Source organism: Myotis yumanensis, unplaced genomic scaffold (genome assembly GCF_028538775.1).
Source record: "Myotis yumanensis isolate MYYU_CA2020_CCGP unplaced genomic scaffold, mMyoYum1.0.hap1 SCAF_4, whole genome shotgun sequence".
In the NCBI taxonomy this organism is placed as follows: Eukaryota; Metazoa; Chordata; class Mammalia; order Chiroptera; family Vespertilionidae; genus Myotis; species Myotis yumanensis.
Genome location: NW_027223755.1, coordinates 85483158 through 85495206, shown reverse-complemented (window position 1 = coordinate 85495206; position 12049 = coordinate 85483158). Strand labels below are relative to the sequence as shown.

The 12049-nt window shown below is 50.0% G+C and overlaps 1 protein-coding gene across 6 annotated transcripts in view; it reads right to left on the bottom strand.

Moving 5' to 3' along the window:
* The window catches only part of AUTS2 (activator of transcription and developmental regulator AUTS2), a 1107415-nt gene that overhangs the window by 5173 nt on the left and 1090193 nt on the right, over positions 1-12049 (bottom strand). For all 6 annotated transcript variants that reach the window (XM_070412831.1, XM_070412836.1, XM_070412833.1 and 3 more), the window contains 6 exons: positions 11578-11607; positions 9838-9909; positions 6102-6243; positions 2529-2606; positions 1540-1623; positions 184-406 (listed from right to left, as the gene is read on the bottom strand). In XM_070412831.1, coding sequence (XP_070268932.1) covers positions 184-406; positions 1540-1623; positions 2529-2606; positions 6102-6243; positions 9838-9909; positions 11578-11607 — 629 coding nt within the window. The remainder of the gene's footprint in view (positions 1-183; positions 407-1539; positions 1624-2528; positions 2607-6101; positions 6244-9837; positions 9910-11577; positions 11608-12049) is intronic.

Sequence of the window (12049 nt, the reverse complement as noted above, 5' to 3'; positions counted from 1 at the left end):
TTCTATTCTGCCACAATGCACTGTGGGGGTGGGGTGTGCGCTCTGGGGTGCCACGGCCTGGCTGTGTGAAGAGCTGAGGTTACGGGGGCAGCTGAAGCACAAGGCTGGGCAGGGAGGTGGGTGGCTGGTACTTGGCACAGAGCGGGCTACCCCAGCGGGATCGAGAGCGGTTTCTTTCCGTACCTTTCTTTGTCATCTTTACTAACAGATGAGTCTCGTTTATCTACATCTCTATCTCTGTCATGAGCTGCAGCGGACGCGCCACGCTCCAGCTCCCCTGGCTTCAGCCAGGGCGGAGGGGTCGGGAACGACGGAGGCGTTCGGTGCAGCCGGTTCCAGGGCTCGTGAGGGTTGCTAAAGTTCTGCACACTGGGGCCATCCTTGTGGCCGAACATTGAGTTGGGTGCTGAAATGGTGAAGTGGAGAACAAAAAGGTTTAAGAGAAATTATATAATCTGCTGTAATGAAGGTACTTACCAAAAAACTTTTAACAGCATTCAGAGTTAAAATGAATACATATTATTGGGAGCTGGAAAAGGAAAGGAGATTAACAAATTCATTAGAGGAACTTGTCCTACGCTGGAGAGGCAGCTCACAGATTTTTTTTTTTTAAACCAAAGGTAAAGTGAGGTGAGGGGGCAGATGAAAAAGGGCAGGGACCACGCAGATGTCGAGATGACCCAGTTAAACAGATCCATGCATGCACAAGTCCCAGCATGCAGAGGGTACAGTGTGATAGGGTAACTTAACGAGTAACACTCAATTCAGAGTAGAATTCAGGGCCATCCACTATTGGCTGCAGCCCTGCTAATATGACTGCTACTCTTCCCACAGCTTTAGCAAAGTGGTGTTACGGAGACAAGAGAGCGCATGACCTAAACACACACGGTCTCCACGCTGGACGGAATGGTGATGGCTGCTTGCGCTGCATTCTATGTGTCTGTACCTGGAGACCGTGACGTATGGATGGCGTGAAAGAAAGCAGGTGAGTGTGTGCTACCCAGTGGCTAACTGATGTCTAGCAGGTGCTGCAACTCTTCCTGTGAGAGACAGACTTTCTAGCCGTAGAAAACTAGCTGACCCTCCCAGATTATAGAGCAAGAAATGTTTCCAGGTCTTCACTCCCCTGAGCCTGCTGTTGTTTTCCTGCTATTCTTCATCGAGCTTTTTCAAACCCACCAATGCCAAAGGCAAGATGAAGTTTGTTTTCCTCTCTAGTGGGAGTTGTGCCTAAGTCTGGGGGAACAGAGATGGAATGTGGATGAAACTATGAATTTAAGCAAACTTTTTGGAGTTCAATGAACTACATCATCTTTCCTGACCCTCAGTGACATATATTAACAGTGGGTTATCCTTAAAAAGTTGGTTTTGATGTAAATGCACACGTATACCTAACTCCATTGTTTAGACCTGATTTCGCAATAATAAAACCTCAATTTATTTCCCAAGGGCTTAGTTTCTTTTTATCTGGAAAGGCCGTAGACAGATTTGAGGAGATAAATAGTCCAAGACAGATTTTAAAAAGTTAGAGGTACTCACTAACTGAAGGATTTCCAAGTCCCCCGAAGGCATTGCCACCAACTGCTGCCAGGCCGGTGAACGTAGACGGCCGGTTGAAAGGCTCTGCAGACAAGAGTGGGGAGGAGGACAGGCTGCGTGAGCACGTCGGAGCTCCTGGGAGCCATGCCTCTGCACTCAGACCTGCTCTGTCCCTCTTCTACCAGGTCATGCGAAGGTTCCCATCGCACCCGACGTAGGCACTGTTAGCTTGTGTGAATACTGTGCTGTGTGCATTCTGCCCCATTTCTCTTGCGGGGGCAGTGGGAGGGGGTGTGGGGAACATTACTCAAGCCTCATGTTCTAAGATGCCTCCTGCTGCCTCCCCCTCCCCCAGCCCGGGGGCCTGCGCTATAGGCTCTAATGGAACAGAAGTGAGATGACATCTTAGAATAAATCGAGGATGAAATTCTGAAGGCTGACATATAACAACCCTGTTGTCAGGCATACCACAGCCTGCCTCTGCTTGCACACTTGCAGAAAATATCAAACCCAGGCCACGAACACGGCGTGCACCTTTGCTAGAAGAGACACATGACTACAGCGTGAAATGTGAGGTGATGAAGACATAATGGGTTGTGACTCATCAAAGCTTCATCTGGTCTTTCCTTCCAGTGCCAGGAGGTGCCTGTCTGTAGACCAGAGTGAGTTCCCCACCTCCTCCAAGGGCAGCATGGGCTGCTGTAAATGTGACTCCCAGGCTGGCCTCCACGCCGCCCCCCTCCCGCCCCTGCCCGCACATCAGCCTCCAGCCAGAGCACCGGGCTGCTCCTTGAAGAGTGTGCCGTCAGAGGTGCTGAACTCTGGAGGCGCATGGCACCTACTCAGACTTCCACAAGTCACCGTCCCCTCCCTGAGGAGTAAGCGAGGCGGCTAGGATCACGGCCAACTTGCCAGGAAGTGCGGCAGGGCCTTAGTAAAGAGGTTTTCTGAAACACACCCATCACTGCCCGTCACTGTGTGCAACTCACCGAGGTGAGCAGCAGGGTTGAGGAAGTTGCTGTGATGAGGAGGCGGCCCGAAAGGGGTCCCCGTGGGGTGTGCAGCACCTGTGGAGTCAAACACAGCAGATCAGATCCCCCAGGAAGCCAGCTTCTGCAACGCAGCCGGCTCCTAGTGGCCTGCCGACCCCAAGAGGGAACATGTGAGGAAGGACAGGCTAGGGCCACCCAGGCAATACCAGGAAGAAAGACACTGACGGACAATTAGAATCATCAAAAAACACTGCTGGGGACGGGGGTTCTATAACCAAAAAAGGTCAGAGGAGAAATGCCGGGTTAAAAAATGTCAGGTAAAGTTCTTTACTGAAGGAAGGAGAGCCACACTCTCCACGGCTCACCACCTCTCCGAGAGGGGACGTCTGACCATGATGGAGCCAGTCTTTCACTCTGAGAGACGCTGGTGTGGAGACTACACGTCCTAACGCCTGGCTCAGGAGCGGCCACATGAAGCTGCCGCTCTGGGCCCAGCCCTGCACTGCAGGACAGTGTAAGCCCGGCCCTAAGAAACGGCTGTGCTCCTCTGGGTCCTGGGAGACGGGTCCCCTGCTTTTGCTCAGTCTGCAGTGCCGGGTCAGCCAGTTTACTCACAGGTTCTAGACGCTAATAATCTGTGTGTGGTGTTTAATACTCACCTGAGGACATTTTTCCATTGATTTTTAGAGAGAGTGGAAGGGAGAGGGAGAGACACAAAGAGAGAAACATCGACGTGAGAGAGATACATCGATTGGTTGCCTCCTGCACCCGCCCTGACCAGGACCAGGGATTGAGCCTGCAGCCGAGGTACATGTCCTTGACTAGAATCGAACGTGTGACCCTTCAGTCCACAGGCTGGCACTTTTTCCACTGAGCCAACCCAGCTAAGGCGGACACTAATAATCTTATAACTGGCTCTACTCGTCTGCCCACCAGAGAACTCAGTCCTAACTTTGTGGTTTTTCCTTTATCCATATTTCCTCCTCTACTTTATAATTTGCCTTACACAATATGTACAGTGGGGCCTTCACTTACGAGTGTCCCGACTAATGAGTTTTTTGAGATACCAGCTGTCTCTCCGCCGATTTTTTGCAGTGAGTTGACAGAGTAATTTGAGTTAACGAGCTCCTTAACGAGCTCGGTCTCGGAACGAATTAAACTCATAAGTCAAGGCCCCACTGTACTTAAGATGCCTTAAATCCTTTTCTTGAAGGGAGCTGGGGAGAGAGAGAGAGAGAGAGCTCATATGTGAATCAGGGAAGGACAGTATCCTGAGAGCTCGGGGCCCACACTGGCTGGTGGCTGTGCAGGGGGAGCTGAGGAGGCAGGCTCGGCTCTGGCCAGGGTCATCTGAAGAGGCCCCTTTAGTTTGTTCCAGGCACTAGTGCCCAACGGTAGGACAAAAGTGGCTGAATTAACAAGTGTGCGCCAATTTTACATACCGGTTAAAAGTTTCACCAAATAATCATTTGGAGCAGAATCCAATATTGCTGGTACTACAAAAGATTACTTCCCAGAAGCGAAGGCTAAACAGGGCCTAATGACTTCACTAACAACTATTCTAGAATCCCTTGCACTTGGGCTAAATTCCTATGGACAAGTACAAGTTTCTGCAGAAACACAGATTAAAATGGAGGGTAGTCCCATCCCAAACATCCATTGACTCAGTTTATGTTCCGGATCGTTGTTCCCCAGCCTGCAAGGAACCATAGTCCGGGGTGTGGAAGAGCCCCCCAGCACAGAGGCCCCCATCCGGTGTCCCAGAATTAGAAGGCACCCGAGCAGTTCTCTGCTCAGCCCTAGATGGTGACTTGCTCTCCACCCAAAAAGTGCAGAAATGATACCCTGTCTCCACAGAGCGGATGTAGCCCAGCACACTCATTAGTTATTAGCTAAATAAAAACCTGGCTGAACACTGTGTGATGCAAGCTCATTAGTGCTTCTGGGAAGACAGGAGCTTTGCCGGGCCCGGGCCCCAGGGTGCCTTGCAGTCCTCAAGTTATTGAAGCAAAAGAAGCCCATTCATCTGCTTGGCCCAGATGGAAGCCAGGGAGAAATCTATTTCTCTCCCAAAATTGCTCTTAACGTGGCCCTGTCTCAGAGCCTAGATGCCATGGTAACAAGGCCTTCAAATACGGCCCTAGACAGAACTGACAGAGGAAAACCTGAGACCTTCGCAAATTCCATCTACCCTCCAGGATGATTCACTGGCTTTGGCGACAAAGCCCATTAAAATGATGACTTCTCGCAATGTGGGTGTTTCTCTCATCTTGAATGAAGAGCTTTAGGTCCACCAAAAGCAAGTCCTGGATAAAAGCCTGGGGAGGCGGCAGGCAGGGTGGATGTGCAACTTGTTCCCTGATGAGAAGCAGGGAGCCCCTCGGAGACTTATGTCCAGAAGAATACATTCTACCCAGCACGGTGGGGCGGTATTAGACTATGGAGCTGGTCACTACAGGGAGCCTCGTGGCGTTGCTTACTATTTTATCAAGTGGGGACCAGGCGGCTGCACTGAGGACAGCTTTAGGAAAGACCGAATAAGGAACCTTTGCTACGAGGCTGTGCTCCCACCAGCCACTGCCTTTCGTTTGCATGGACCTGGCGCACAAGCTGGTGGCCACGTGAGCAGTGACCCTCAGCGGCCCCCAGCCCCCGGCTGTGCGCACTCTCAGATGTTAACGAGCATATCTCCTGGGTGTTTCATACCCTGTCCCCTACATTTCCTCCATTATTACAACCAACCAGCAGCCAATTGATCCACCCTCCCTATCACAGGCCCTGCTGCCAGCCACTAGTGTAACTGTAGAGGGACCCTTGGACAAAGTGGGAGTTAGGGGCGCCAACCCCCTGCACAGTAGAAAACCAGCATATAACTTTTGACTCCCCTGAAACTTAACTACTAATAGCCTACTGTTGACCAGATGCCTCACTCATAACATAAAAAGTCGACTAACATATTTTCTATGTTATAAGTATTATATGCTGTATTCTTACAATAAAGTTAGAGAAAAGAAAATGTTAAGAAAATCATAAGGAAGAGCAATACATTTGCAGCGCTGTGTGTATTCAGTGAAAAAACCCACATATATGTGGACCCACATGGTTCAAACTGTGCTGTTCAAGGCTCAGCTGTATTTCTTTATCTTCAGACCCTCAAACACAGCATGACTGAGCATCGTGGTGCAAAGCGACTGAGCTCTGTGGGCACCAAAGTGAGGGCAACCGCAACCTTACAAAAGTGCTGGGTCGATTCCTTCCCATTTGCCCTTTCGAACGTTCTGATCTTTCTTCAGCAGCATTTGATGTGCTTTTGAGTTATACTGGCTTAATATAGAAGCAAGTAACGAGCCAAAGCAACGTGAGTCCCTGAAGGGAAAGATGATGCTTGTTTCCTTCTTTAAGGGAAAAGGATGTATCAATGAAGGAGGCCCATTTCCCTTGCTGCACTGCGAGTGGCCTCCCGGCCGGCAGGGACTGTTTTGTAGGGAGTGACTGAGCCGTGGCCCAGAGCACAAACACACAGTCACCCAAGAACAACCTGTCTCAGTGCCCCGGGCCCTCGGAACTCACCTGCGGCAGAGAACAAGGTCGAAGGCCGTGCCAGGTCGTGGGGGTGGTGGATGGCTCCGAAGAGACTGGGGCCCGGAGGACGGCTGAGGAACTCGGGTTTCAGTCCGAAGTCCAGTTTATGTGGGTCTGACTGCATCTGTTTCTAAAGCAGCAAATGGGGGAAATAACAGATGACGTCCCCAGAGGATCGGCAGGGAAGAAGGACATTAATGAGTGGCTGAGACCGAGAGACTTGGTGCACTCGGGCTCCGAGCCCCCACAGGTGTGAGTTTGCGAATGCTGTGAGGACCCAGCAACCCGAAGTGTTTAACCCTCGATGCCAGGATAGCAGCTCAGCCAAGACAGGGCAGCAGGGCTGGCTACTGGGCAGCACCTGCCTCTCAAATCAGAGGGTCAAGTGGCAATAAAATAATATCTTTATTTACTCAAACCACCACCCCATCTGAAGTAGCTTATGATTCCAAGTAAAGCCCATTTTAGCAAGTTTTCAAATGAGCATTTTAAAGCTCATTTTATTATGATTTCTGCACGAATATTCTTCTGTGTAAATTAATTGTTTAATGACTCTTTACCATACTCTAATAGATCACAGTACATTAGGAACTGAAAGTTATGAAGAAATATTTGCATGCCTACAAGCTAATTTTCAAATGATCATTGTTACACTTAAAAAACCCCCCACACAAATAAAGAGGAATATTAATTTAACTAATAGGGGTCTTTTCTTTGCCTACTAAGCCCAATTACTTGAGAAGAGATCAGTCCAGACCAGAAAACTACCAGGAACCTCTCGTTGTGAAGTCCTTGCCATCAACGGCAATCGCTCTACTTCCTCTTATTTGTACATCTGCCCTCAAGCTCACCTGTCAGCTCACCTTCCCCCAGGGCTGCAGGGACTGGCGCCCAATCTGCCTCCTGACTCCTTAACCCACCATCTTTTTTTTTTTTTTTAAAATATATTTTATTGATTTTTTACAGAGAGGAAAGGAGAGAGACAGAGAGCTAGAAACATCGATGAGAGAGAAACATCGATCAGCTGCCTCCTGCACATCTCCTACTGGGGATGTGCCCACAACCAAGGTACATGCCCCTGACCGGAACCGAACCTGGGACCCTTCAGTCCGCAGGCCGACGCTCTATCCACCGAGCCAAACCGGTTTCGGCCCACCATCTTTTTTTAATGGGCAAATACCAATTTTATTTCTATGCCGTAGCAATATATATTTCAAGATGAAACTTGAAATTATTATTTAAAATTACTTAAAATAGCAGTATTACTTTTTTCAATTATGGTTACGTTCACTGTTATTTTGTTATTAGTTTCAGTGTACAGCATGGTGGCTAGACAATCACATACTTTACAAGGTGTCCCCCCTGATATGTCCAGTACCCACCTGGCACCATCCATAGTGATTAGATACTATTGACTGTATTTCCTAACAGGCAGCACTCAAACATTATCACTGCGAAGCTGCCCCACCTTCTCAACTCTCAGTAGCCCTCTCAGAATCAGCTCGCACCCCCTTGGACAAGCACCAATCCCTTCCCCACACCCCGGGGCTGGGGGTCCGAAGCTCCGGAGCCTCCATGCCCTTGTCACCTCCTCCCTGCTCTCCAGTCCCCTGCTCCTTCACAGCCCTCAGTTGCCTCTGACGCCACACTTCCAATCTCTCAGCCCACTGGGTTACACTCTTCCGCCAACTCAATTCTCTCATGTTCTGCCATAAGTAAACCCTGTCCCGCCGTACAAATCGACACGTGTGAGAATCAGAGACACGTCCGCTGTTCCTCACTGCTGCAGGTTGCCAGCCCACGCATCCATCACACCTATTTAGGATGAAGCTGCCTGAGCACCGGGAGCTGGAAGCAAGCCCCCTGGAAGCAGGCAGCACGCTCACCATTTTTTGTGCTCGCCCTGATCCTCGCCACTGAACTCTAAGCAACAGAAACCGGGGCAGCAGAGTGCCCTCTGAGCCGGGCACAGTAGGGAGCTTGCAGGCAGTAGGCTCCCTCCAAGAAATATTTGGTGAGTGACTAAAAGAATGAGTAAATGAACGTTAAAGAAAAAGGGGGGGGGGGGGGGCACGCAATGTAATTTCTGCTCAGATCTACAGGGAATACTGTCGTGGAAGTCCCGCTATAAGGTAATAGCCAAACCCCCAGACAAAGCTTCTAATCCACTATAAATCTATAAAAACCTTTTGAATGGCTCCTTTAATTTGGTTGCCAAATTATTTAGTGCTAATATTGCACGGTACACAGCACAGTTCCATTAACCACAAGGCAGGTCCATGAAGCAAAATGGCACCTGGGGATTACAGAGTGCTTGCTGGAGAGGGAAGACGAACAGCCAGCTCGTGTAGAAGAGGCCTCCCTAATTGAATTGGGATAATGAAGGTTTTAGTCCCCGGGGACACTTTCATGGAAAGGAAGTTGCTAAAAGGGCACACACAGCATCCTTCATCTCTTTTACAGGAGGACATGTCTTAACCTACCGTTCCACCAACCACATTACCCAGAACAGAAAGCAAGTCGAGCTAAGTGTCAGCATCTAGTTCGCTCGTCAAGGTGCCCACCTTGACAAACCCAGCCGAACCATGAGGCTTCTCATTAAACCTCGCCCAACAATGAGGTAAAAGTGAGCAAAGCTCACTGATAGGATGTTAGGAGAAAGAGCAGGTATTTGGCACCAAAGCAAATATCTGAGTGGCTTTCAAACTTTTACAGGTTGGTTTTTAAAAAGTCAACTAACCATTAAACAAAAAACACGAGAAAACCATTTCTGTGGTCACTTGCTCGCCCTCCATGTTATTGCCTTCTTTTATTATTCTCATAATGGCTCCCAAGTGCTGTTGGGACTGAAAGCTTATTACTGAAAACCTGGGTTACCTGAAGCTTGTTGGAGTGACTGGGCGGACTCCTTCCCCCCATTTTTCCAGGTGTAGTTACACAGAATGTAAAATCTAAGTCGTCAGTTACTCTGCTCCCAACCCCAACCAGTGACATCATAGCTGGTCAACTGCAGAAGTCTCTGACCACTTCCCTACTTTGTCCTAAAGGCCTGGTAAAGCATGCTATGTGTTCACCTGTGTGATGGGAACAGATGAAGAAGAAAAGTCGTCCGTGGACAGGGGAAGACTAGCCAGATGGTGGTTCTGACAAGTACTGATTGGGTTCTAACCTCTGGCACCGGTCATCAGGAGGACCAGAGAAGACCAAATACTACCTCTACAGGAGTCATTTTTTAATCTGTGCCGAAGAATCATGTAGGGCTTAAATTACTCGATCATTTCCCAAAGCTCGAAAATGAAAAGGACACACCCATTCTTACAGGAAAGAAAACTTTTGTACAGGTCTTCCTGCCAGCTCCGCTCTCCCTGGGACTCCATCAGGGTCTGCGATAGTAAACCTGTCCCATTGGAGGCATCTGGTCTATGGATTTTCCCTAAAATGATTAATTATTTTGGGATCTCATCTACATTTAAACTCTTTAGATCAATAAGGTGACAAAAATCTTATTTTTTTTTTTTTAAGGAAAAAAATCATCAGGGAGTTGTCAGTTCGCCTGTTTGTCCTTTTGCTGGTGGTTTCCCTAATGAACAGTAAGATTCCAAGCCGCGTTTTAACAGAGACTGGATCCTGCCTGCCAGGGGTCTCAGAATCTGTTCACATGCTCCCATGTGGGGGGATCACACGCGAGCCCGGGGCCCCACCCGGGCGGGGGAGGCAGACTGACCTTGACTTTCTGTTGGTGGTGGTAGATCTGCCAGGCGATGTGCACGTGCATCGCACACCACTTCCCTGGTTTCTGCAAAGAGAAACAGCGACGTGGTCAGGAGACCTTTCAGAGAAAACCGCCTTCATTTCCGCAAAGCTCGCAGCAGATTTGGGCTACGGAGGCTTTTTCACGAGACAACAGTGCTTCCTACCCCAGTGCCCCTGTCCGCAGCTCCCCAGTGCCCAGGCCAAAGGCCCCCGTCGGCACCCTCCCCTCCCACGGGGGCCGGAGCTGGCGGGCTCCTCAGAACACCGCACTTGGTAAGGACCCCCGTCACCCAGGACAGGACGGCAAACGCCTGAGGCCCACTCTGCGTCTCTGCTCCCCTTCTGTTCGGTGCCAGCTGGCAGACCTGGGAGCGGGGGAGCCCTGCTTAACAAACGTGGCCGTGCTAATGCAAACCGGCCGTTCCGAGAGCTCATTAGTGCCTGGGAATCATTCAAAACAAGGGAGGGTCCAGACCCCGGGTAACCCCACCAGCCCCGGCTCTCCTGAACCCCCCAAGCAAGACAAAGGAGGTCCACAGTTTCCTGAAACCCAGTTCTTACGGGTGCTTCCCTGAGAGTCACTGCCCATTCGTGCTGTGGGCACTGCCCTTCTAAGTCAAACACGGAGAGAAAGACGAGCACTCAGTTCTTCCTACTCTGTAGGCCTCTTCCCGGGTCGGTCACTTCCCGTCCTGCTCTATGAGCGGGGGAGCGGCGGTGGTGTGCTGTCTTCCCACCTGGAGGCAGCGAACATCTCTTCCCACCGTTTGTATTCTTGCTACGTAATCTACCCAGGAGCTCCAAATGTGCGCTCACTAACTACGGGATGGGCGAGGATAAACAACGCCCACTCCCACTCTGGCAAAGGACAGCCACTTCCAGTGTCGACAGGAAGGAGCGGGTTCTAAAACATATACTCAGATCCAAGTCTGGGTCAGTGTTCTTCTTTAATAATGAAATAATGGGTCATCACCTATATGATGGCACAATCCTTTTCTCCCCTTTTTGAGGAACTGAATCAGCTGATTTTACACACCAGGAGCGGATGAAGTATGGCAGGGCATCTTCTAGCTATCCATCTTCCAGCCAACCATCCATCCTCCCTCCCGCCCCAACCAACCAAGCCCGTCAACATTCATCCAGGGGTCATCTGCTGGCCACACTCCAGACCTCTAAGACATTAGTGTGCCAACGCTCACAGTATCCCTTCTCTGCACCAGAGAAGTAGGCTGAATGGCTGTGACACGTCGACACCACTTACTGCAGAACGAGGCAGCCCCAGCCAAGACAAACAGCCTCAGACTTTCTAGGCGCAAGACAGGCGGCAGAACTCGGGGAAACCCTACTTTCAGCCTGTAGCTCAATTCTTCCCCCGCAAATTCCCACTAGCCTAACCTTTCACCAGAACTGCTAACAAGAGCATCGGACTCCGGTGGATTTTACCTGTTAGCTTTACCTCCACAGCCTGGCTTCCTCCAACACTAAAGCAAAACTGTTCGGGCCATTTGCAATCATACCACCTGAGAAACCCAACCCAACCAACCCACAACCCAACTCAACCAACCCACAACCCAACCCAACCAACAGAAAGGCCACTGCAGCGTTTCATTCCCGAGCTCCTGGGGCTTGTTTCCTCAAAGTGGATTTGTGTTTCTAGCCCACGGGGAGTCACACAGAGGCTGCGAAAACAGTTCCAGAAGAAGCTCCTTACCCTTAACATAGGTCTGAAAGGATCTGTCAACTGTGAAGAGAAAATGACAACTTGGTTACATGCCTGTCACTCAAACAATTGCTCTAATTAACAAATTTGTAGTGCTTCATTAGGAGGGGAAATTAAAATGTTAGAATTTTACTTTTAAATGAAGCCCTTTTGGAGGATAATTAACCCATTTTCACACCATCAAGAGTGCCAACTGTCCCCTCCCCCACGGCACAAGCCCTGGTGGCTTCACTGACAAGCCCCCTGAACAAGTTCAATCAAGAGCGGTCTGCCCTCGGGCAACAGAATTTGCTCACATTACACATCTGAGGAGTTTCACTACCTCATGCAGCCCCTCCAAACCACGCGGCCTGGGTCCGAGGGAGAAGGGCCATCAGACCGTGGACGCGCACGGCTGGATGGGAGTGGGCATCTGGGGAGCGTGTCCTTCCAGACACGGAGCAGAACTAGGCTACCTCAACCA